This window comes from Centroberyx gerrardi, chromosome 15 (genome assembly GCF_048128805.1).
Source record: "Centroberyx gerrardi isolate f3 chromosome 15, fCenGer3.hap1.cur.20231027, whole genome shotgun sequence".
Lineage (NCBI taxonomy): Eukaryota > Metazoa > Chordata > Actinopteri > Beryciformes > Berycidae > Centroberyx > Centroberyx gerrardi.
Genome location: NC_136011.1, coordinates 28,564,414 through 28,589,490, shown reverse-complemented (window position 1 = coordinate 28,589,490; position 25,077 = coordinate 28,564,414). Strand labels below are relative to the sequence as shown.

The 25,077-nt window shown below is 40.9% G+C and overlaps 1 protein-coding gene across 1 annotated transcript; it reads left to right on the top strand.

The window, feature by feature from the left end:
* Positions 1-381: 381 nt before the first annotated feature.
* On the top strand, positions 382-24,537 carry sult6b1 (sulfotransferase family, cytosolic, 6b, member 1). The gene is made up of 7 exons (XM_071919333.2): positions 382-743; positions 8,207-8,319; positions 14,392-14,481; positions 15,501-15,627; positions 20,776-20,870; positions 21,200-21,356; positions 23,549-24,537. Exons 1-7 carry the CDS (start codon positions 536-538, stop codon positions 23,674-23,676), a joined length of 918 nt encoding a protein of 305 aa, XP_071775434.2. The 5' UTR covers positions 382-535; the 3' UTR covers positions 23,677-24,537.
* The last annotated feature ends 540 nt before the right edge of the window (positions 24,538-25,077 follow it).

The following is a 25,077-nucleotide window of genomic DNA, read 5'->3' as shown; positions in this document are numbered from 1 at the left end:
CATCTGTGCTGAACATTGTACAGGCATCTCCCATCAGTCACACCTCCACACACACACACACACACACACACACTTCCTGACAAACAAGGAAACTCCACATGTCGCTTGAACTCATATATATGCGTGTGTGTTAGTGTGTGTGTGTGTGTGTGAGTGTGCGACTTAAGTAGGAGGGGTCTGATGCCTCCTCCTCCTTTTACTACTACTACTACACTCACACACACACACCCCCCACACACATACACACACACACACACTCTGTCCCGCTCTCCCTCTCTCTCTCTTTCTTCAGTGCTGCTCGCTCGCTCACAGAGCAACAGCATATGGAGGTTCAGCTGCACAGATAGCAGCTTCCTATTTTTTTACTGTTGTACTCTTGGACTGTTTTACTGCAGTACTCTTGTATTCTTGTCCTGCTTTATTGTTGTTGTTTTTTTACTATTGCGCTGCTGTACGGAGGCAAAACCCCAGAAGAAGAAGAAGAAGAAAAAGAAGCCAGGGTTTCTTATCTGTTCAGGTTCTACAGAACAACAGGATGAACGGCAACATGAGCAGTAACGCTTTTCTCGCCAAGGTGCAGTCCAAGATGCAGATGGCGAAGGAAATTAAGGACGAGGAGAAGCTGTACAGGTACAACGGCGTGCTGTACCCGAGCATCATGTGTCCCGAGGATCACTTAAAGGCTCTGGAGAGCGTTGAGGCGAGGGAGGATGACATCATGCTGGTGGCTTATCCGAAATGCGGTGAGTAACGATGATGAAACCAAAAACTTTATTCATAAAAAAGTACCTTCTGGGGAGCCTGTAATGGGAAAATAACGTCAGAAATGAATTATTGGGTCTTGGGTTTTTTTTACCTATAAGACTTCTCTATCATCATGATCCTTCTAGAGTCACAGGAGATATTTTGTTCCATCTATTGTCTGGTTGCTGTGACCTCTGACCTTTCATCTCCGTACTATTGGTTGCTTGGTGATCTGGGAATTTAGGCTTATTTTACTGTTGACCTCACTGGAAGTCAGAGAGCATACGCTAAACCCAAAATGTAAATGTGAAAGGTGGAAATTAAATGAAATGTTCTCAACAAAATAGCAAACACAGTAAACTGCAGTGAGCTCCAATAATAATATCTCATTAAGTATTAAAACTGAGTTATTTTAATGAATGAATCAGATAAACCCCAGTGTAAACCACAGTGCACAGAATGACAACTAAGTAATCTATTCTATCGTAATATTATTTTTCAATAGCTGTACACAAGACAGGAAATTCCGATAAAAATGACTAATGCTGGTAAATTTCGGCTATGGCTGGTGAGGGAGTTTACTCATCCTGCAGACGTGTAAAGTATCCTTAGAAAATGGAAAAATAAAAATGGTAAAATAGTTAAAAGTGGTTGAGTCACTAAGGCTGGTAGATGAACAAGTTGGTCATTATTTTCCGTTATTCCATTTTCTCTGGTGCCTCACACTAATGTGGTTTAGTTGGTTTAGTTGTGATAAATGAAGACTTTTACAAGGACTTCCCCGTGTCTACCTACTGTAAACCTCACAACTGGATCAAAGTGCGCTACATTACTCCATAAAAACTTACAGTATGCTCGTAAAGGAACAGAGATGACCACCGTGTAAGAAATACACGGTACACACACACAAATACAGAAAGTAAATAGAAAGAAAAGAAAGCAAAGACTCTTTTGTATGTGCCAAAATTAAGAAACCTTTACTGTTATGTAGATTCATTTCCTGGATTTCAGCCATCCAGGTAGTGAGATGAAAATAAAAACAAAATCCACTGGACTTAAAATTGAAGAGTTGACGTAAAACTGAAGAGTTGTTACAGAACTGATGAAGCCTCTCGGATGACTAGCCAATTTTAAAGTCCAGTGGATTTTGTTTTTATTTTTTGGACTTTACTGCTATATGGTTACACTCCTTGTTACCCTGATGAAGTCTATGCATGTCCACCAGGAGTCTTTCTTCTTTTTCTCCTTACTTTCACTGGACTCGGCTTGCTGTTGCACACACTTTGACCGACCCACAAACATCTGTCTGGCGGTTTCTAACTTCTGCACATAAAAGAGAGACCGACTTGGCTTTTATTTTAAACTATTTTTAACGTCTAGCACATAAATGAACGCCAACAAAGCATATTCTGACTATATATATAAAAAAACTAGTCGTGCAACTGAATTGTGTTTAGTTGAATCTATACCGATTGAACGAAGAAAATAGTGCTTTTATCAATAATTGTAAATAGGTGGGGAAAAAAAGTGAGCTAAACTTCGTTAATAATAATAATTTTAATGTTATTTATATAGCAGATTTCTTAGAACAAATTTACTAAGCGCTTCACAACCACCAAAAAAACAATAGACAGATAAGATAAAGTACAAAAACAAGTACAGGTTATATAGAACAAAGAGTAACAGAAAAAGGTACACAGCAGTAAAAAGTACATAAAACAATGCAGGTTATAAAACAGTAGAAAGACAACAAGTAACGTGCAAATAAAAACAGGCAGGCAAGATTTTTTAGGTCACACTTCATCTGGATAGTCTATCAAGCGACTATAATGTGTCCCTGAAAAGACAAGAATAGAACTAATGTCAACTTATTTTAAATCAATTTACTTCTTGAAAAACTCCCCTCTTTTTGTTGCAATAAATTATTTCAATCTTGAGTCATGGTCAACCCCAACTACTGAGTCAGGCCATAGTGGGCTGTACAACTTCTAGTGAGATTTTGCCACTTGACTTTAAGCTCTTTTTCTTTGCCACTGCATCAGTAGTTGAGAGAGAAGTTAAAAAAAATAAAATAAGCACTGTTACCCAAGTTTATGTATAGAAAGGATGGATTAAAAAGTGAGAGAGTTGGAATTCAGGGGGCCCCATGCTTGCCTTTGCCTAGGGCCCCCAAATCATTAAGTCCACCCCTGGTCTGGGTTAGGGTTAATCTTAGGGATGGGGTTAGGCTAAAGTCAGGGTTCGGGTTACATACTCTGTAGAGATGCAGCAAATAGGCAAGGAACATGTGCTTTTCAACACTGGACTATCCAAGTAAAATGTGCAGCAGAGCAGAGCGTCCCATCTCCACTGAGACGCTGCAGATTCTCCCTGTTTGTCCAAATTAAATTCTGCTGTCGGTTTGTTCACTGGTGGGAAATCTTCTCCACGCAGGAAAGGGTGAATTGAAATTTAAGAGTGAAATACATACAGTAAGTGTCTCCTACAGTGAGCAGAGAAAGCTGGACTCAACATTACATCTTTCCCTCTCTTGTCTCTTTGGTTTCCTTTGGTATAAAGCATCACAGACCGCTTTGCTGGCTGTTTGTTTAAGGTACTTCTACTAATGTTTCGAAATTGTGGTAATGATTTATTGCTGCTACACAAAGCACCATTAACCTCCCTATAGATAACAAAATCCTCTGTGGTTTCGGACTGAGAGAAAAGCCTGCAGCCGGTGTGAGTTTGGGGAATGTGACATGTTTTCTTTCGGGGATGTGTTTACTTTTGGAGGCTTTGCCCCGGCTCGCTGGTGGAGGAGCGACATGGAGATAGGCAACTTGATCGCCTTTGGAGGAATGTTAGATTACACACACACACACACACACACACACACACACACACAGTCTGCTGCCCCCCACACACACCCCCTATTCTGCTGCTCCATGCACAGGGGCCCATTTGGACAGGGGCCCGTATGGGGATAGAGGGGATCGAGTACAGTGCTGTTTATGTCAAGGGGCAGCGATTAGGACCCAAATGCAGACAGTCGAGGCAGAGAGCTTTTCTGAAGCAAGAAGCTTTAATGAAGAACTGAGGCAAAGTACAAAACAGGAAAACCAAAAAGCAAAACTCAACCTGGCCGACAGGCAAAGGGAACCGAGAGTCCAAACCTGGCAGGAACAGTCTTAACAGGAAGCAACACAAGTAACTCAGGAAACAGAACAGGTAACTAAGCAGGTAACTAAACAGTAGGGGTGTCACGATTCTCCAAATCCACGATTCGATTTGACTTTCGATTTTAAGGTCACGATTCGATTTAAAAAAACAAATTTCAGCACTGACGGCTATGCCATTGTTAGACTATCGAGTCTTGATTTGTAAAGATCAACAGATCATTGGTTTTATGCCCTGACAACTGTCACTTACATTTTCAAATTCTTCTTTAAAAAGATGGTATCAAGTGTGATATAACTGCCATTTTTGGGGGGGGAATGTACCACACTAAGGCCATATGGTCACATTTTGTCAAAGTTTTTCCATTTAAAAAAACACAACTTTCCCTTTAATTTGGTACCAAATACATGGCAAGGCGATTCAGGGCGTCTCCTTACTGAAGTGTCAACATTCACAGTATGACAACAAAACAGATCCTTCCTATCTTGGCTAACGATAAGCTTTCAAAATACATACAAAATCTCCAGCGCTTCAGCCCACACAGTAATAAGATCAGACAATAAAACTCGCCAAACTTATATGGATAAAAGTCGCGGCGACCCGGCCGGTCCTCCTACCGACTCTTCGGCGCACCGCCTCCCGGAAAACAGCGTCCGTCTCCGGCGGTGAGAGCAAGTACGTCCCGCTGTTTAGTGAAGGTGATCTTGTGTCTTGTTTTATCGAGCAAGAACAAGCGATTTCAATCAAAAGACTTCAACTCACAATGTCTTCGTAACTTTCCACTACATACGGCGGGTCAGGTTCTGTCTCACAGCACAATCTGACCGCTTCCTGAAGGTTTTAAAAGCCGGCGAAGCCATTTTTAGATCTAACGCTACCGGTGGAGGACGACTAAACCCGGGGAAAATCAAACGTCTCAGTGTCACCAGATATACGGTATTTTCTGGTTCCGGTTCATCGATGACAACTTGAAGTATATATAAAACAAAGCTTATAACTTGATTTTCAGTTTTTGGTACATTTTAAACGATTTAAAAATGACGGGCGCTGTGTCGTCATTGAAATGTTGTTGGGTTTTTTTTTTTTTAGACAGGGGTGGAGAGAAAAAAAATACTGGGAGAATCGCGAACCTGCTTGTGATTTCGAAGGTCGAAATCGAACACTCATGTCGATCGATTTTCGGTTTAGAATCGAAATCGTGACACCCCTACTAAACAGACACAACGCAGGTAACTAAACAGACGAACTGACACCACTCCAGGGCAACACAGACTATTTATACACACAGACTAACGGGGAAATGAGTCCAGGAGCTGACAGGTAGAAAGCAGGCTGGTGAAGGGGAACAAGGTAACAGGGCTAACGAGGGTGATGCAGGGCAGGTGTGGAGGGAGGAAAGTCCGAGGCCATCTGGTGGACAGGTGGAGAATGGCATCTGAAGAACACAGCTGACCCACCTGACTGAATGTTCTGTGTGTCTCATTCTCTTAAAGCCATTTGGATCTAAAGGCTTCTGCTTAAATGCTTGAAATGAGTTTCTTAGACAAATATAAATAGTGAAGTTGATCCTATGTATGAATTTCTTTCCAAAGCCTTTTGCCTTTCCATCAAGGCAAAGGGCGGCTGCTTTAAAGAATCTAAAATATAAGATAGTTTTGATTTGTTTAACACTTTTTTGGTCGCTGCATAATTCCATTTGTGTTATTTCATAGTTTTGATGTCTTTACTGTTATTCTAAAATGTGGAAAATAGTACAAATAAATAAAAATGTGTGTGTCCAAACTTTTGACAGGCAGTGTATGTGTGTGTATGTGTGTCTGCTCTCTAGTCTAGCCAATGGGCCTTTTTAACCCATCCAGCTTTCACTTTTAATCTTGCAGGAAGTTAAATCAGCATTACATACCAGACTGGCAGAGACACTGGCTATCTGAAACCTTAGTCACACAGAAGACAGATGGAGGAATGGCCCGACCTTTACCTGTACATGCTCATATTTATGGTCTACTGCTGTTTATTGCTTCGTAATCTTGTTTCACTTCACTGAATGCTGTTTGTTGCACTGCCGGCCTCTGGAAGCACAATTTGTCTGGAGTTGCCTGTTCAATCCAGATCCATTTTTTTGGCATTTCAGAAATGGACTGTTGCAGAAATCGGGGGCGGGGTCAAGCGTTGGTCAGGCAGTAGAGAGAATCAGTGGCAGCGTCCAGCCTGCAGCTAAATACAGCCGTCATCCTTCTGAACTCACTACCTGAAACATTCAGGTGTTGACGACAGAATCTGAGTGTGGATTCAGTCAGAGTAGTGTGAACCAGAACCGGACGAGGCTCCTGGTTCTTACGCGATGTGAGACCCAACACTTGTTACGTTACATAACATTATCACTGTTAGCTTGTGAGAGACAGAGGTTAAGTGTCTCAACAGTTTCCTCAACGTTGCAGTAGAGTGACAGTAGCTGTTTTGATTGATTGATTGATTGGTTGATTGATTGATTGATTGATTGATTGATTGATTGATTGATTGGTTGGTTGATTGACTGACTGACTCCATTCCATCATTGAGAGAAGAGCGGCCTGATGGTAACAGGTCAAATTCCCCTAACAGCCTGTGTTCATCCCACACTGGCAGGGGCGGAAATCACGGGGGGGACAGGGGGGTCCGGACCCCCCCTTCCTGGGACTAACAGAGAGTTGTCCCCCTCAATATATCATTGTAAACATAACTATATAATTTTAAATAATATAATAATATGCATTGAAAGCACTTGTGCTAATTATAGACGCAAAACAATGCGTTTTTAAGTTTCGAAAGATTGCGTCCCCCCCTCATATGCCTCACAGTGGTTTGGTCCACTGCCTACCTGCCTCCCCGAACCCCCACACACACACATCAGCCCTCGGTACGAGTGTGTGTGGAGGATCTCTGGAAGTGTGTCAGTGGTGGCAGACCTCCAGTAAGAAGCTACTTTGCAAAGGTTAACTTAAAACAAAGGATGTGTCAGACATTTTTCTTTACTTCTACCACTCAATAGGATAAAACACATTCACAATTGTAACCAGACTACATTTTGTTGGCTCCATTACCTCGCGGTTGAATCTTGTGCGTCAGCGTGTTGGCACGAGCCGCGTCTCCTCATGCATGTGTGTGTATGGAGGCAGGAGGTCTGTCCACAATTAAAATCATCATAACTCACTGAATTTTCGACCGATTTTCAAGCGGTTTGGTTTGTTACAAATGCCAGACATGTATTTATGATACAGGATACTTGGTTAAATTAAAATGCGGGTTTTCATACCAAAATACTTTATCTTTTGTAGATGGTAACAGTAATATTTCTATAATATAATATTTAAGATTAACTTACCCTATGTAATTAGGTTCTAAGTATATTATTTTTTTCTTACTGCATGTAAAATGGCTGCCACTATGTTATTTTGTTCATAATTTTGGAAATAAATGAAGACTTAATTAATAAAAAAGACATAATTACAACAAACATTATGTTAAAATATAAGTAAGTTTCTGGCAGGCTTCATAGCGTTCTGGACTTTTACACATTGACAGCAAAACATTAGAGATCTGCTTTTTCGGGAAAACAAAATCTAATTAGGCATATATTAGCTTTAGTTCAGTTAATGGGTGTTGCATCTCACCTACTACTGTAAATAACCTGCATGCTGTGTGTGTGTGTGTGTGTGTGTGTGTGTGTGTGTGTGTGTGTGTGTATTTGTCAGCCAGTCAGTTAAAATGGCAGAGAAAAGAAAAACAGACATCCGATCATTTTTCAGTGCACCGAAACGCCAAGTAGAAAGACCCCAGTAATATCAAAGGCAATTTGATAAAATCTTCATAAGAAAGGAATGAAGTGCTTATGGAAATGTTTCATAATGGACCTCTATATACATTTAATACAACAGTACTTTTGGCGGCACCTTTGGTGTCCCCTTCAGGAATTGCTCTTGAGAAATTTTTCTGTTTATTGTCCCCCCCAACAGTGAAATGAAATATCCGCCCTTGCACACTGGACCCCCCGCCTGCTCCAGAGGTGACCTCTGACCCCTGACCTCTGACCTCTAACCCCTGACCTCTGACCCCCTTGGTGACATCTGGACAGTATATCTGTGTTTCAGAGGGCTTTGACAACAAAACAAATTCCTAATTACACTGGGTGGAATATGATCAATATGATATAAAAAATAATGATGGGGAATGACGTATTTATTTTATTGAAGGAAAATATGACGAATTAATCGCTTAAATTGCTTAAAGATGTAAATGCCTGTGTGTGTGTGTGTGTGTGCTCCTGCAGGTTTTAACTGGATGGTGGGAGTGCTGAGGAAGATCCTGGCAGCAGCCACCGGGATGAAACAGGAATCCAGGATGCCTCCGCTGATAGAGTTCTTTGGACCCGACGTTTTACAGGTGTGTGTGTGTGTGTGTGTGTGTGGATGTAGGTGTGTGTGTGGAGGAGTGACTGATCCCTGTCCAATGTTCACCAGATGGGAGGAAAACTGCTGACTTGCTGAGCATCTAGCAGGGTTATGCAAGCAGGTGTGTGTTTACAGACGTGTGTGTGTGTGTGTGTGTGTGTGTGTGTGTGTGTGTGTGGCTATTCTAGAGGGAGATAAAGAGTGTGAGTGAAAGGTAGACCCGGCAGATAAACAGACTGTTTGTGTTTCTGTCTTCACACTTTTTGTCGAGTCACCGCCGCCAATCCCACTGCAGTAAAGATCTGTGGTTTTTATTACAACATGATATCTAACACACTGCTGGAGGTGATGTGTGAAATAGTAGATTAAAGGTGCTATGTGACGCATTTTAACATCTTTTTGACACATTAGTATAATTACTGTAAACAAACCAGCCCATCAGTGGTCAGCCTGTCAGCCTCTAGCAGCCTCTACTCTCATCCTCCATAGTTTCTCCACCTGGTGGATCTGGAGGGAAATCTGCTGGATCGCTTTACGGCACAAAACAGGAAGAGGTTCTGTTCTTCCAGAGCAAACGGAGCTAAAGCTGAAAGAGTTTCTGGCAGCAGATGGTGGAAGGAGGGAAAGGAAGATGGAGAAATCACTTCCAACATGTTGATCCTCTTCAGGGGGGGGGGGGGGGGGGCAGGAAGCAACGAGGCTGATGGGAAATGTAGTCTTAATGTGGAGAAACACTAGAACTAACAACACTACTGGAGTGAGACAGAGGAGAAGAATCGTCTCCAACATGGACTCATTTGTTTATGCTAATTATACCAAGATATCATACTTAATTTGACAGTGATATATCGTGATATTTTGACTTAAGTAGAAGTAAAAGTACGGGTGTAGAAATCTACTGCAGTAAAAGTAAAAAGTGTGTGATTTAAAACGTCCTCAGAGTAAAAGTTCCTGAGTTCCTCTTTAGAACAGAGAACGTTGTTAGCTGTGATCTTTTCCATGTGATTCTAAAAGGAGAGAGGTCAGAGTTCAAACTGGATTATTTTCACTGGAAACATTAGAAACGACAAAATAAAGTGCAGAAACAAAGTAAAGTCAGATTCCTCTTCTCACTGTGAATGGATCCACAGTTTGTCAGTTTACGTTGATCCAGTTTCTGCTGCTGATGGAGAGACACGATCTGTTCTGTGATGGATGGATTTAAAATGGACTGAAGGAAAATTACTGACTTCACTGATTTTATCTTGTTTCCAGATCTATCAGCTTATTTCATGATATTTTTAGTCAAATTCTCTCACTGCACTGCCAGATAATCTGCTGGTTTCAGTAAATTTCACTTGATTCATGTCAATATGACTTCTTTCAAGAAATCATCATAAAACAATAAAGAAAATCTGGAAACAAGAAACTTTCTCCAAGACAATTTCACTTTTACCAAGAAAATGTCCTGGAACAAGTTAAATTCTCCTGGAAAAAAGTCACATTTGTTGAAACCGGTAAAATGATCTGCCAGTGCAGTAAAAAAAAATCATAAAATAAGCTTGATAAGTCTGGACACAAGATAAAATAACTTAACAAGTTTGAAAAATACTCAAAAAAGTACAAGTACGCAAAAAAAGCTGCTCAGTTACAGTAACAGGAGTAAATGTAAATAGTTACTTCCAGCCTCGGTAAAGGGTAGAAAGGTTTTGCATATGGATCTAAACGAAACAGGAATATGATGAGGTGTGAGGAGAGGAGGAAGAGAGGAGGAAGATAAGAGAGAGGAGGAGAAGCTTGGAGTTTTGCACCTATCCCACCCTGCAGACTAAGCAGATGCACATTTCCACTCCATCTGAGAGCGGTTAGTCGGAGCGCCGCTGCCTGTGAACGCTTCACCATTTGAAGAGGTTTATTTCAAAGATTTTACATCCTGTTTATGCTGAACTATATAAACCAGATCTGTCCGGCTCACAACCCGCTCCCCCGGCCGCTCCGTCCTCCGCCCGCCCGCCGCTCTGTTTTCATTTAGACTTTCATGTTTGTTTTGTGTTTTATCTTTATTGTGATCATGTATAGTTTCGTATGCCTTGCTGCAAGCCAATTTTCTCATTAGACTTGAAATTGGTCATCCATTTTTTGAAAGAAAATTGTTGCTCGAAGCGTATTGAATGGCAAAGATGAAATAGTGTTAAATATTTCATAAAAAAGATTAATAAGTAACATTATATCCTCTAAAATGTTTCTATTTTTGAGTTTTCTATTTTTAAGGTTAACCAAAAATGCCAATGATATTCTAAAATGACTTTCATTGCCTTTTCCTCCAGCACTCATAGTTTGTTTTCAGGTGGTTGATATCTACTTCTGGAATAAAATGAACCTCTTTATCTTTGGTTTTTAATTCAGTACAGAACAGTAAATTACTGCATCAAAACTCAAACATGCTGCATGTGATGTCATTAACGTGCGTCATTTGACTCTGAACAGAAAGGGTTCTTTAAAGAACTAGAAAATGGTTCTTTAGGCTTGGACTTGGACTTTTCGATGCAATATGGTTTTAATAGGATAAAAACTTGGTAAGAGCATCATGAGTTTGATTTCTATAATCAGTTTCAACTTCAATAAATTCAATCATTCCATACAAATTCAGAAAACAGAATTTAAATTCAGTCGTCCGCTGGAACAAATCTCATCACTTTCAATCTAAGTCATTTACACAAACACAAGATCTCAAGTCAAGACTTTAGAAACCTTTTCAAGTCATCAAAGTACAAGTCAGAGTCAAGTCCCAAGTCACCAGAACCCAAGTCAAGTCAAGTCTCAAGTCTTCTCTTCATGCATCAAGTCAAGTCTCAAGCAGGTAAAACTGTGACTGGAGTCCCCAATTAACTCTGACGATCAGAATACCAATTCTCTGAATAAAATATCTCATTTTCCAAACTAACGTAGCTGCAGCTGCTCTGCTGGTCTGGGGATTCCTTCAAACTTGAAGATCTGAAGGACTGCAGGCCGCACATGGGCAACTGTTCAAATAGCAACACATGGTTCTGCGTGTGTGTGTGTGTGTGTGTGTGTGTGTGTGTGTACCAAGAAAATAGTTTTTTACGGTCAGCAGCTGTGTGTTAATGGTTTAATTATCGCTGTGTTGTCCTGCGGTCAAATCTCAAGCAATGCATAAAATGTGAACAGTAAAAAAGAAGAAAACAAACTAAATGGAAAACACACCGAATAAAAACAGAATCCAAACCAGAGTTTCAGTAGAATCAAGACTGCAAGAGTTTGTTTGTAAAGGTGTAGAGAGACTCTGTAGAGATTATTAAAAACCCAATGACAAAAGAGCTGTCTGGGCAGCAAATATGGACATTAAAGTCTCCCAGGATCAAGATTTTATTATATTTATTTTTAATAATAGACAGCAACTCGGAAAATTATTTTAGAAAACCAGACAGACTGAAGTTGACTGAAACGCAGAGGATTTATTTGATACTTTTCTGTATATTTGGAAATAAGTGATTCAAATGAAGTAAAATCACAAATAAAAGCATTTAAAATGATTTGTATTTATTTATTAGTTTATTAGACTGGGACAATACAAATTATCACAGTGTGTTCTGATGTTCTGGATACAGAGATTAGAGCTGTAACTAGTTTCCAACTCCTGTAGTTAGGCTTTTCTTAGAAAGAGAAAAGAGAAAAAGAGAAAAGAAAATATCAAAGTTATATACAATTTTGAAGCATCATGAAGAAGAAATGGAAAGAGCAACAAATAACAATAAAATAAGCAAGTCATTAAAAATAAGATGATTAAAAATACATCCAGCAATGATTTTGCTGCAGCCAGCATTTGACGTTTGTATTAAAAACCATAACAGCTTGAATTAATTTTATTTCAGTTGGTGTTTATTCCTACAGAAGCGTAATGCATTCACCTGAGAAAAAAAAATTGGACCTGTTTTTCTGAATTAACGAGATAATTATCTCAGAAAAACAGAGCAGAATTTTTTTATTTTTTTTATTTTAAATGCTCTGTTTTTCTGAACTAACGAGATAATTATCTCAGAATTCTGAGAAAAGTTTTCATGGAAAAAAATAATTCTCCTCTGTTTTTCTGAGATAATTATCTCGTTAATTCAGAAAAACAGAGCCAGAATTTTTTTTTTTTTTTAAATGCTCTGTTTTTCTGAATTAACGAGATAATTGTCTCGTTAATTCAGAAAAACAGAGCAGAATTTTTTTTTTTCCATGAAAACTTTTCTCAGAATTCTGAGATAATTATCTCGTTAGTTCAGAAAAACAGAGCATTTAAAATAAAAAAAATAAAAAAATTCTGCTCTGTTTTTCTGAGATAATTATCTTGTTAATTCAGAAAAACAGGGCAAATTTTTTTCTCAAGTGAATGCATTACGCTTCCGTATATTCCACATTTGAAACAACGCTTTATAGAAAAGCTGCTCAAAGGAAGTCTTACAGTGTGAAATTTTTACAACAGCCACTTTCCCTGGTGATCCTACTGCTGTTTTTCCTGCTGATAAACCTGCAGAAAATATCTGGTGTTAAATTTTGTACGCATTTTAGGTGTGAAAACTGAATAAAACTCCTTATCCTGATCCTTCGCCTGGCTGGTGTGAAAGTGCAAAACACTTCTGGTGTCACCTCAGTGAGAGCAGCAGCAGCATCCTGTACTCCAAGAAACTGGATTTCATTAGAGCTAGTAAAATCTCGACAGATAAAAGCCAATTAACAAGAGATCTAACCCACAGTATGAGACATCAGCTTTATGAGGAGAGCTCAGCTGACTGGATCTCAGGTGGACTAGACACCAGCAGCCTCACACTTCACCTCCCAGCATCTCAAACAAGGTCACGACACTAGAGATATACTTTTACATTTGACTTTTCATGAGGAACGGCATAGTATTTGCTGACTGGCTACATCCTGGAGAGGGAAACAAAGGAGAAGTGATTTATTTCTATGTGGAAACAAGGGAAACATTGAACCCAGACGTTAATCCCTGTCTTAACCAATCGTTTCCTTCCTTCCTGTCTGCTGACTTCAGATCAGTTTCCTCACTCCAAACTGAAACCCCTGGTGGGGAAGTTGCTACATTTTCACTTCAGAGCGTTCCCATTGCCACATTACAGCTTTTCAGATTTTTCAGATTTTTTTTTTCAGATTCAGATTTTTTTCATACGTGTAAAATATCACATTTCCCCAGTTACACAAGACCAACTTTCTCAGAAACTCAAAAAAACGCATCATGTTTCAACTCCAGCGGCTCTTCTTCAGGCTGTTTTTGCATTTCAGACTCTTTAAAGAAGTACCAGGCTTTGTAAAATGATGTGTGCTAATACTCCAGCTGCTCTGGAGGCAGAAATAATCTCATTGGTTGAGTTAAACCTCAGCGGGCGGAGCCAAAGAACCCCCTGTCTGATTTCACCCCTGTCTGTCTATTAGCTAGATTTCTCAAAAAGTTAAAAACAGATTTGTCTGAAACCTGGTGGACAGATCGCTCTCGGCCCAAGGATCAGCTTATTAGATTTTGGTGATGATCTGGATCTGAGATTTCCACCAGTAGACAATTTTCATTTTTTTATGTTGCATTCATGTGCTGGCAGGAAAGTCAGACATCGAGGACTTCCATGTCGGCCGCTACACAGCGTTGTATTCACATGCTATTTGGTCAGAAAATTAAATCCAGAAGACAAACAATAAACAAACATAAACTGTTAGAGGCTGCAGCTTTGAAGGTGGAATATTGTTGAGTGTTGGAGGTTTGATCTACTGAGTGACTTCTAGTTTACACAGTGATAGGCTATTTGTAGGCCAATTTAATAAAACTGACCCTGTACTTTGGAAACTAACATATCTTATGTCTATACTTACATGCAGTGAACACTAAGACAGCATGATGAAGACATTAGCTTCATACAAAACCCCAAATGTTCAGGCAAAAGCCTTTAGCTGCGAGGTTTGTCCAGACTCACTTGGGACCCAGTTTAATGTTGCTGTGGTTTAACTCTGGTTCCCACACCAGAGTCTGAAACCCTCTGTCCCGTAACCACCTGAACCCCTCCTGCTCCTCCAGGTCATGGACCGGACTCCCTCGCCGAGGTTTCTGGGAACACACATGCATCCTGACAACATCCCCGCCTCCTTCTACACAAAGAAAACTAAGGTTGGTGTCACTGAAGAGGCTTTTCAGAGCGTCTGCATGACATTTTCATTTCAGGCATTTAGCTGCTGCGTGACTTTAAAGGTGCGCGGCTGAAGTTTACAGGAATAGATTGTCGATTTTGTTCCTATATATAATTATCTTCCATATCTGCACCCACAGACAATATTGGCTCCTGAGTCAGCTGTCTGTCAAAATATCTCCAGAAAAGCCGTTTGTGTCTCCACAGAGTCGAGAGGAAACACGACTCAGTTCCTCCGTTACGCAACTTTCACCAATCAGGAAATCACAGAACTATTTTTCTCTGCGGCAGCACAGACCGCTGTGGGGTGAGAGGCGGTTCCTGGCGGAGTGATCTAGTTCTGGACGGTCGGGTCAGATCGTAAACAGTAGAGTTCGGTAGAAGACGATCCGCTGAGTGGAAACGGTGCGGTGCCGCTGCTTTACGGGCCGCGGAGAGAAATACGTCGGTCGCTCTCCAGATCGTTTTCACAGATGTTTTTTTGGAGATATTTGGACTCAACAGAGAGAGAATGGACAACTGACTCTGGAGCCAATATTGTCTGTGGGTCCAAGAACTACAGGGATGAAGAGTCTACTAATCATAGGTCCAAAATCACTGAACTTATCCTTTAAGCTTCAGCGACAAGCAGCTGTAACATTACAGTCTTCAGGTTGCTGCAGTGTGTTTCCACAGCTTCACAGACTGGGATCAAGCTGTTGTAAAGTGTTTCCCTAAGCCGTAAAACATCAGAGGCAGTGGGGGGAGGGGGGGGGGGGGTATATTTTCATCCCATACACTGACATGGGAACGGCCTCCATCTGAGGTCATCAGAGGTTAGGGTGGTGTTCAAAGCTATACCATGTCCTGAAAAAACTCTTTCTTTCTTTCTTTCTTTCTTTTTTTCTGTGTCTCTCTTGCGGCCCAGCTCTTTCTTCTTTCTCTCTGTCTCTTTCTTCTGTCTTGCCTTCTGTGAATGTGTGTGTGTGTGTGTGTGTGTGTGTGTGTTGATTGCGTCCAGATGCTGGTGATCTTCAGGAACCCTAAAGACACCCTGGTCTCCTTCTACCACTTCTCCAACAACAACCCGGTCCTGCCCTCCGGTCAGTCCTGGGAATCCTTCTACTCCCAGTTCCTGATGGGAGACGGTGCGTACGCAAGAGACTACAAAAATAGGCATACATACATACAGCAACCATTTTATAAGAGCAGGCGTCACATTTTTCAAAAGCTGGATATCTCATTATGTAATGAAACTGTTCAGATGCACTGTAGGTTAACATTATTATTATTATTATTCTCTATGGGTTGAGTAACTTCTGTGACCCTGAGGTTCAGGAACCCCTTCCAGCTACACATTGTGCAAGTTTTAAATTGTATGGCTGTCAATAGGAAATATGGCTAGTTCCTTTCAGTTCATGAAGTTCACTTCCTGGAGATGTGTGGTTTTCATCTGATAGTAAAGAGATGATGAGCAGCCAGTCTGTCATTATAAACCCTGACGGAGGCTCGCTGCACATCGTCCTGCTTTTATGTATATATATATATATATATATATATATATATATATATATCCCCTACTATCCTACTATAAATGAGGAAAACTCTGTCCGTCCGTCTGTCCGCATCCATTTTGCTCCTCAACGGGTTGGCCAGTCAATCTCAAACTGCAGATGGGCATTGAGCATTGGCATAGGCAGGGACTGACGGAGCTGATTTTTCCATTTTCCCAAATTTACGCTGTTTATGCGCCTTTTTGCCAAGTCTGCACGTAGTTGTGGCGCGCCACAACTCGGCGCAGATAACTGGTACGGACTAGCATCCCCTGGTACGGACTAGTATATATATATATATATATATGTATATATATATTTTTTTTAGTAAGAGTAGAAGGTGAAGCAACAACAAACAATAAACAATAAACAAAATCCAGTAAGATGAGTTACTTTTGATCAGTAAAATAAATTACAAGTCATATTGTAACTGTGTTTCTAACCCTTGTTAGCAGAGTGTTTGTCTGCAGTAACGTCTGCTGCCAGTTAAGCTAATCAGACTTGAGTATTCAGCAAAGTCGTGTAAAAACCAGGCTTAACGTCATGTGAGCTTATTCACAAAGTGACAAAGATTTTGAATACTGACCCAACTACACTGGTGACAGGATGCATCACTGGTGGATGTCTCATGTTAGAATGAAATTCTTCAGCTCCAGCCAGCAAAAACACTTTTGGCAAATATTGCACATGCAGTGACAAAATTTAGCCCCGTCCTGGGACAGAGTCCACTCATATTTCACGATGGGAGGCGATAGACAGAGAACCTTTAAGCCAGAGAAAACTGTCCTGCTGAAACCAGAAAGGCCCCAAAACTCAGAACTCAGTTCAGCCTCCAAAGTGTTTTAATCACTTCCAGGTTGAGATAAATCAGAAAACCTGAACTGTGAACTGTGAAAGCCATGAACACCTCATTTGAAAAACAGATGCTGGACAGAAATGAAAAGTCGTGTTCCAAAATCTTATATGACCGTTTCAGGGCGGAAAAATCATCACCTGAAGTGATCTCAGTATCTCTCATGTTACCTACTACTGTCCTTCAAAAAGTACCATAACTTCAATTTTGTGCTGTCAATCACTGTAAGAGTAACTGTCACGTTTTTGAAATGGTGGATTTCTCATTTTGGATTGAAACTCTTCAAGTGAAATGAGGAAATGTGAGTTGAGTCTGTACATTTTGTACCTTGTCCTCTTGTCCAAATTTATCACCATCCCACCATCAAATTTGGTGGTTGTGGAAAGCATTAGATGAGGACATCGCATTTGATGACAATAAAGTGGAATTTAATGCCTCTCTTGTTTAGTTTCTTGAATAGTTGAAATGTTTATTTGTAAGTTGCAGAGTTTTAACTGGACTCAGGTTTTGTGGAGACAGTTTTTCCCCTCGTTACGACGTCAGCATCGTTCTTTCCCGACCACAGAAATTCCCTTTTTGTGTTTTTTGCACATACATTTGCTGTTTGCCTTTACAATCCTCGGCTCCGCTGAACCTTGCGAGCAAACATCTGTGTTTATTGGCCAATAAAAGGCTTGTATAGCCGAGTGGGCAGAGTCACTGCGGAGATGCTGGAAGTATCTGAAGCCGAGTGGGATGAAAGAAACACTGTTGTTCTGTTCATTAGTTTTACGATGTTCAGAAACTCGTAAAATGTTTTTGATGCCTGTCAGGCTTTCTCAAACTCAGTAGAGGAGGAAAGTTCATCGTCATGTAGACTTATGCCATATAATAGACATATTTATTTCCAAAAATTCCCTTACAGCGCATAAACTCCCTTCTTGGCCACAATGGGAATCAAACCTGGCAGTGTTAATGCCTCTCTCTATCCGTTGAGCTACAATAGTGGACATTTTCCCTCCCACGCTGAACTGCGGTTGGTCTGGTGTCTCTTGTGCAACGTATAAAATTGACTTAACTGTCCCCTATAACAGTGATTCTCAACCTTTTTCATATCAAGGACCCTAATTTAGTCCACATTAGAGCCACAGCAAAGACCCCCATTTGATGAGATTTTGTCTCTCTGACTCAAATCTGAGAATATTTTTATTGTTAGATATGATTTTGTCCAGAATTCCTTGTCTGTATTGTAGGTAGAGAGATAACAGAGAAACTATGATCAAAACAGTCATTCTTCTACATTCTCTAATTGTGTTAACTTCTTGTAAATTAAATAATGGTGAAGTTTAACACTTCATCAGTTTGCTGGGGGGACCCCCTCAAGGACCCCCGGTGGTCCCCGGACCCCACGTTGAGAACCACTGCTCTATAATTCTACCACTGTAACTGTAATTCCCCAACACCGACCAGAGAACAGGAAGGCTGTACAGTGTTCTCACAAAACATTTAAGTTCCCAGAATGCATGTGACGCACGGCGAGTTCAGTTCAAGTTCAGCATCAGCCCCAAAGCACAGAATTTTGCTAGTATAATATTATGGCACAGTAAAAATTCTGCAACTTTTATATTTTCTTCCTTTATTTCCCTCTTTCTACAAAAAGCCTAAGTAGGAACAGGAGTTGGAAACTAGCAATAGCTCTAATCTCTGTATGCAGAACATCAGCTGCATCAACTGTTTGTAAGTTGATGTTGCACTGTGTTCCTTTGCATTGTCCCTATCAATAAACTAATAAATAAATACATTCATATTTAAGCAATATCACACGAGAGGGAGTGCTGTTGTACTGCAGGCCGAGTGCTGAAGATAATCACAGCCGTCACCTCCAGTGTGATATTGCTTTAATACAACAGTTGTATAAACAAAGCTATTCATCAAGTAATGGTAATTTGAGACAACAGATGATTTTTGTCTGTTATTTGTCTCCGCCAACAAAAACAGTTCCCTCAGGATTCACTACCAAGTGTTGCCAAGCAACAGGTAAACTGTTTCCCGACTGCAGGCTAGCGGCTACTTTGAGGTTAGCACAGACGATTTCAGCTTCCTTTCTTCCCAATCTTCCGCCTCGGCCGACCGTTCATAATTAAGGTCAAATATATCCATATTTGCGTTGTCGCTACTAGGTGCGAATGAAGTTAGAGTTTTGTGTGGACGTGTACTGGGAATATCTGGTAAGCATTTGTTTGTTGCACAACACTGTATTGTAGTGCTACTAGCAGCTACTCAGCTAACATCAGATGACGTTGTCGTGATCCGCTTTTTATTTCTCCTCACAAGAAGCTCCAGGCAGAGCTTTCTCCACACAAAAAAACGCTGTGTGAACGCACCTGATCAAGGTTACATTAGAACAGCTGTGAAGCGGAGTGATACATACAGTACAGCGTCCCAGTGCTGTTATACTGTATATCAGCACTCATGGAATGCCTCTTGTCCAATCAAATTGCTCGACCGGAACTAACTGTTGTAAAATAAAACATACGGAGCCCGGGAGTGGCCATTTGGAGAGAAAAAAATGTTATATCGAGTCCACGATTTCCTGTAACGTGCGCACGTTTTAGTTAATTCGTGCGCACGAGATACACTTCGTTCCCTCGATTTCGTTAAACTGTGTAGTTTAGGAAAAAATGCAACTTAAAAGGAACCTTTTAGGTATTGCAGATGTGGCGGGAGTTTTCTGTAATAAAGAGACTTGGAGATGAGAAGTTGTCCTTCTGATATCTTTATTGCTTGCAGGCAAGGCGCAATGCCCACCCAGCGAGTGTGTGAGACAAAGAGCGAAGCAATGAGCTTTGTCCACCCTTCTTATAATCATGTAGTAGAAACAGCTGAGTCATGAGAAGTCCGGCACATTCTTATACTTGAAACATCCTACAATTTGGGTACATCTGTGCAAAACAAAGATAAACGGGCTAGACTTCCCAGGGTCATCTTCACACAGTAGCCATTGTCTCAAGCCAGTGGAAATGTACTGAGAGCGGACAACATAGAAATAAGACAGTGCTTCATGCAGAGAAACAGAATGGTATAATATAATTTCCACTACAGCAGATATGCCTAGTAAGGATTTGGTATGTTAATATCCATTGTCTGTTTACACTGAATAGGCAAATCCCCCAAATACTGCAACATATTTAGCCACTTAACCTTAACCCAGGCCATGTAAACACAACCAGGTGCTGCAACACACCCAGGGCAGCGCCACATTTAAACATAATCACCAATATGTGCACTGACTCTTTATAAGCTCGATATCACTATTTCGAGGGCACGTTTTGGCAATTCGTGCCAAAACGAGGGCTCATTTTAACCAGATCGAGGGAACGAATTGTATCTCGTGCGCACGAAAAAAGAAAACAAGAGCTCGAATTGCATATCGTGCGCACAGTACAGTAAATCGTGGCCATGACATAAATAATTTTTCTCCCGATGGCCACTCCCGGGCTCCGTAAAAACGGCTTTGGAAACCATCAGAAAGATTTGTTAGTCCCAATTTCACAAAGCGATGCAGGCAGCAGCTTCAACTTTCATTTTTACACTATATTTACACTATATTTAGATTTTCAGTGTTGGTGCAGGTCGTCGTATCAACAACTATTCAAGATCAAAATGTTTGCTGGGTGCTTTAGATTCTGATCCTCGGCTCTTATTCATACAGGTTCCTGGGTGGGACAGGACAGGGGTCATGGAGGGGTCAAGAACCTCCGGTGGTTTTATGACTGTCCTTTGACCAGGAGGGAAAATGTTTAACAGACAGAGCAAAACCCTTTTGTCTCCTGATTAGTTTGTGTCTGTCTGCCTGCCTGTCTGTCTGCCTGTCTAACTGCCTGTCTAACTGCCTGTTTGTCTGTGTGCAGTTCCTTGGGGGTCGTACTTTGACCACGCTCTGGCCTGGGAGAAGAGGATAGACGACCCCAACGTCATGATCGTCACGTACGAAGAGCTGAAACAGGTAGTTCACACACTGAGCGTCTCACTGCATCTCCAGGTTTTATCAAAAATTGGACCCAGAGTGTCTGAGATGTCACAATTGAGTTAAAAATGTTGATCTTTAGCGTATTTTTTAAACGCCAGAACACAAAATGACAAAATGAATCATCCCTCCAAGTTTTGTCAAAATCAGAACAGTGCTGTCTGAGATAATCGCGCTTGAGCAGGATTAATTAAACTTAGATTGAAACAGCACAGTGTGAATTCTATTCATTATTGATTGGGAATTTTGGGTAGAATTATTATAAGCTCGACTCAGACTCTGATCAGTGTCTCTTATCGGTCCCGTAGGACCTGAGCGAAGGCGTCCGTCAGATCTCCAGCTTCTTCGGCTTCAGCCTGACGGAGGCTCAGGTCCAGCAGGTCTCGGAGGCGAGCACCTTCACCGCCATGAAGGAGAGCTCCGCCCACTCCCACGGCACTCTGGGAAACGTCGTCTTCAGGAAAGGTGGGTTCACCTTCTCTAAAACTACTCAAGCAAGTAAAGATGTATTGACTGTTTTTTTTTTCTTAGGGTTGTAATCCTCAAGTTCCTCGTTTTTTAACCCATTGCACCCTGATTTCCCCTTACAGTTCCCTTTAAGTAGCTTTAAAGTCACAATGACATAAAATTTTCCATGTCATAATATACACCTGTTTCACAATAAATGCCAAAAACTGTACAACATTATATTTTCTTGTATTTTTATACCAAACTCCCATTACTTTTACTTCCTGGAAAACAGTGTACCTTTAGCGATTACCTCATCGTGTACCAACATCTTTCTCTCCCTAACTGATCTCCCATTGGTCTACACTTGTGAATGATTATGTCCCGCCCCAATGTCCTGTTTAAACAAGAAATACATCAAATTATGGAAGCAAGATGCTCTCAAAATGCTGTTTTATTATGACTTTAAAGATCGAAAAACATGCATATTCTGTATCTGCTCATTCCAACACTTCACTGAAGCTACAGCTGTTTATATGGAGTGAAATATTCGAACCCAAGACAACATTTTTTATGAATTACATAAAAATGAAAAAAATACATCATTTTCTACATATTTCCCTGTAATTCAGCCTGACATATTTGGTATCTTTGGAAACCTTGAGATCTTGTAAGTAATCAATGCTTCGTTTTAAAGGTCCATATCATGTAAAGCAGGACTCCCCTTGCCTCTGTGATGATAAAGGAGTTGGATGGTCTATCTAAACATGGTGAAAGTATCAAAACTAAATCCACACAATCCATATTAGAAAAGCGAGCCTCTAAACGAGCCGTTTGGACTTCCGTAACTTTGTGGCGTCACAAAGGTTCGCTCATTATCATTTCTGTAAGAAATAATAGACTAACAAAGTGTTTTTTTCAAAGCGGTCGAGCGGTCGTCATCGTTTATTACCGGAGAGTTTTCCCTACCTGTAGCCGCCGTGCCGCGGCGTCTCACGTTTCGCTCTCGAAACGGTTAGCCAATCGGAACAGAGGGGTCGTTAATATTAATGAGCCTTAAAGACACGGCGACAGAAACGGCCTGTTCTTGGTAAGGCTCAGAGAGATGCTGGGAAATGAACGTGTAGAAATGGATTGAGAGTGTTTTTGGTTCATGACACCACACACACAGCTTTGAATGGACCTCAAGACACAAAATAAAACACTAAGTGGAGAATATGGGACCTTTAAGGGTTACAAGCCGAAATGTTGGAGAACCGCAGCTGTATTGTGTCCCCATCCTGAGATAAACAGCCTGGTTGAATTCATCACCCATTATCTCTCCGAGTCTGTTTCCACACAGCGACACTGCAGGCTTCTGCCTTTCATCTCCAGCAGCTGCTGACTTTGCTCCTGTGTGTCAAGGCCTAGTTTGCCGTATCTGAGCAGATTGTGGTTTACGGTATCGTAGTAGATTATGGTTTACAGTCTCTGTGTGTAACGCTAAGTAAACAGCAGGCGGTTTTCCTCTCGCTGTGCCACGGAGAATGACGTAACGTTACAGCAACGTTACCACACTCATATGACCGAGATTTCCCTGTCAGTGCAGGGAGGATTTGTTGTTTTGACATAGGAAGCCTTGTGTATGATATGGATTACACTTCATAAAATCCTCTATAACATACATGTGTGTGTGTGTGTGTGCGTGTGTGCGTGTGTCAGGTTTTGTAGCATACAGTATTATCTTGTGTTCCTTTCCACTATGAGAACGCAGATGGAATAAAATAAAGTGAAATTGAATAGTCGCATTCTAAAATAAGTGCTTTGAAAAATTTGACACCTACTCTTTAAAATTAACGAAAAGCATTTTAGATCATATAGGTTTCAGTTTTTCCTCAGAGACAACAGCACACGACAAAACTGTTCAAAAGGAACATTTAACTCCTTTACATAACGTTGCATCTTGCAAAATGTTAACGGCTGCACTTTTGCAAAGGGTTTTTCTCCGTTTTCTTTTACCAGAAGTTACAAGGAGCAGTGTGGTAACTAGTTGATTGAGAGATACGAGAGTTTTGTGTTACAATATACTAATTTGGTATTAGTGTGTAACATCCAGGGAATATTTGTCTGTATAGTACTAAGGGGAGATAAAAAACTTTAAAGGAAAAACGTTGTTGTATCTGTTCCTGTTTAAAAACCAAACTGCAGCTGACATTCTGGTTCCTGTGCAGGTGAGGTTGGAGACTGGAGGAACCACTTCACACCAGAACAGAGCCGGGAGATGGACCAGGCCTTCAGCAAACACCTGGCAGGAACCAGACTAGGAGCCAAACTCAACTACCACCTCCACTGTCAGTAGGAAGCAAGGACAGAAGGAAGGAAGGAAGGAAGGAAGGAAGGAAGGACGGAAGGAAGGAAGTATTAGCAGGCGAGCAAGGGAAAGGGGAGACAAGGAAGATCTGCTGAGCTTTAATACTAGATATTAATAATACACAGACAAAATTGGAGAGGGGGAGGGAGGGAAGGAAGGAAGGACGTTTTTAAAAAAGTTTTAAAATAAAAAAAAACATTGAACAAATGACCACACATAGACCAGACAGATGAACATTGGTCGATAAGTATGCATTCACTACTGTCGGATATATCGGAAAAAACTTCCTGCTTTTTTTGATCAATTTTGCTACCAAAGTTATGAGTTATGATGCAATGATCACCTTTAACCTTCTCAACATGACAGAAGAATCAGGTTTTGTGTCAGCCAACGGTAAGAAAACACTTAAATACACATGCAGCTTTGTATGTAGTTTGGAGATTAACCATCATAACTAACATTTGGTTGCATGAGACGTCCATGTTTGTTTACCGTTTGCCTTCTGGGTTTGATTTTCATGATTTACATGAATGCGACGCTGTTCAGCAGCCGATTTGGAAATCCCAGATGTCGGATTTAACTTCACCAGCACGTGAATGCACAACGAATCCTTGCTTCTTTTACTCAGTGAGGTTTCACACCTGATTAAAACACTTGATGGTGGAGTTCCCTTTATACTGGCAGCTACCTGTATTCATGTTATTACTGCAGTGATGTAACTGTGCCGTGCCGGAACCTCACAGACTTTATTCTCTTCAACTGTGAAACTGTGGCATTGGAAACAGAGTGTGGTAAGATTATGGGCACAGCATGTAATCACTGTTTGTATATATTCATACTGTATATCTCTACACACTGTTGAAAAATAAAAGTTTTTCCAGTTCACTGATTTGCTAAGCGCTCATTGCTGTGGTGTTTTTGTTTTTTTCAGCCTCCATCTTTGTTGCTCAGCCTCACTGTGGTGTTTCTGCACTGCACTTCCCACAGATCACCTGTCAATCAAACAGTGTGGGCGGAGCTTGTGTTGATGAAGTTTGAGTTTCTGTAGGTGGCGCTCTTTTCTTTATCTGTTCAGCCATGGTGGCTATCGCTGCTCATGCTAACTACTCAGTTCTTCTTCTTTTTATTCCAAACAAACTGGATCATGTGATGCATTTTCATTAAAAGTAATGTGAAGCAGCCGCAAGGCGCACGAAAGGCGGCAAAGCGCTGCATCCGACGTTTTTTTTTTGGCAGAGCGGAGCACTTTCAGAAGTTGAAAAATGTTGAACTTTTCAGAAAAGCACCGGGTGACGTGAACCGCTTTTTTCTCAGCCAACCAATCACAATAAGGCAGAGGCTTGCCGTTTCCCATAGCAACAACAAATACGGACAAAGTCAAAGTGCCGG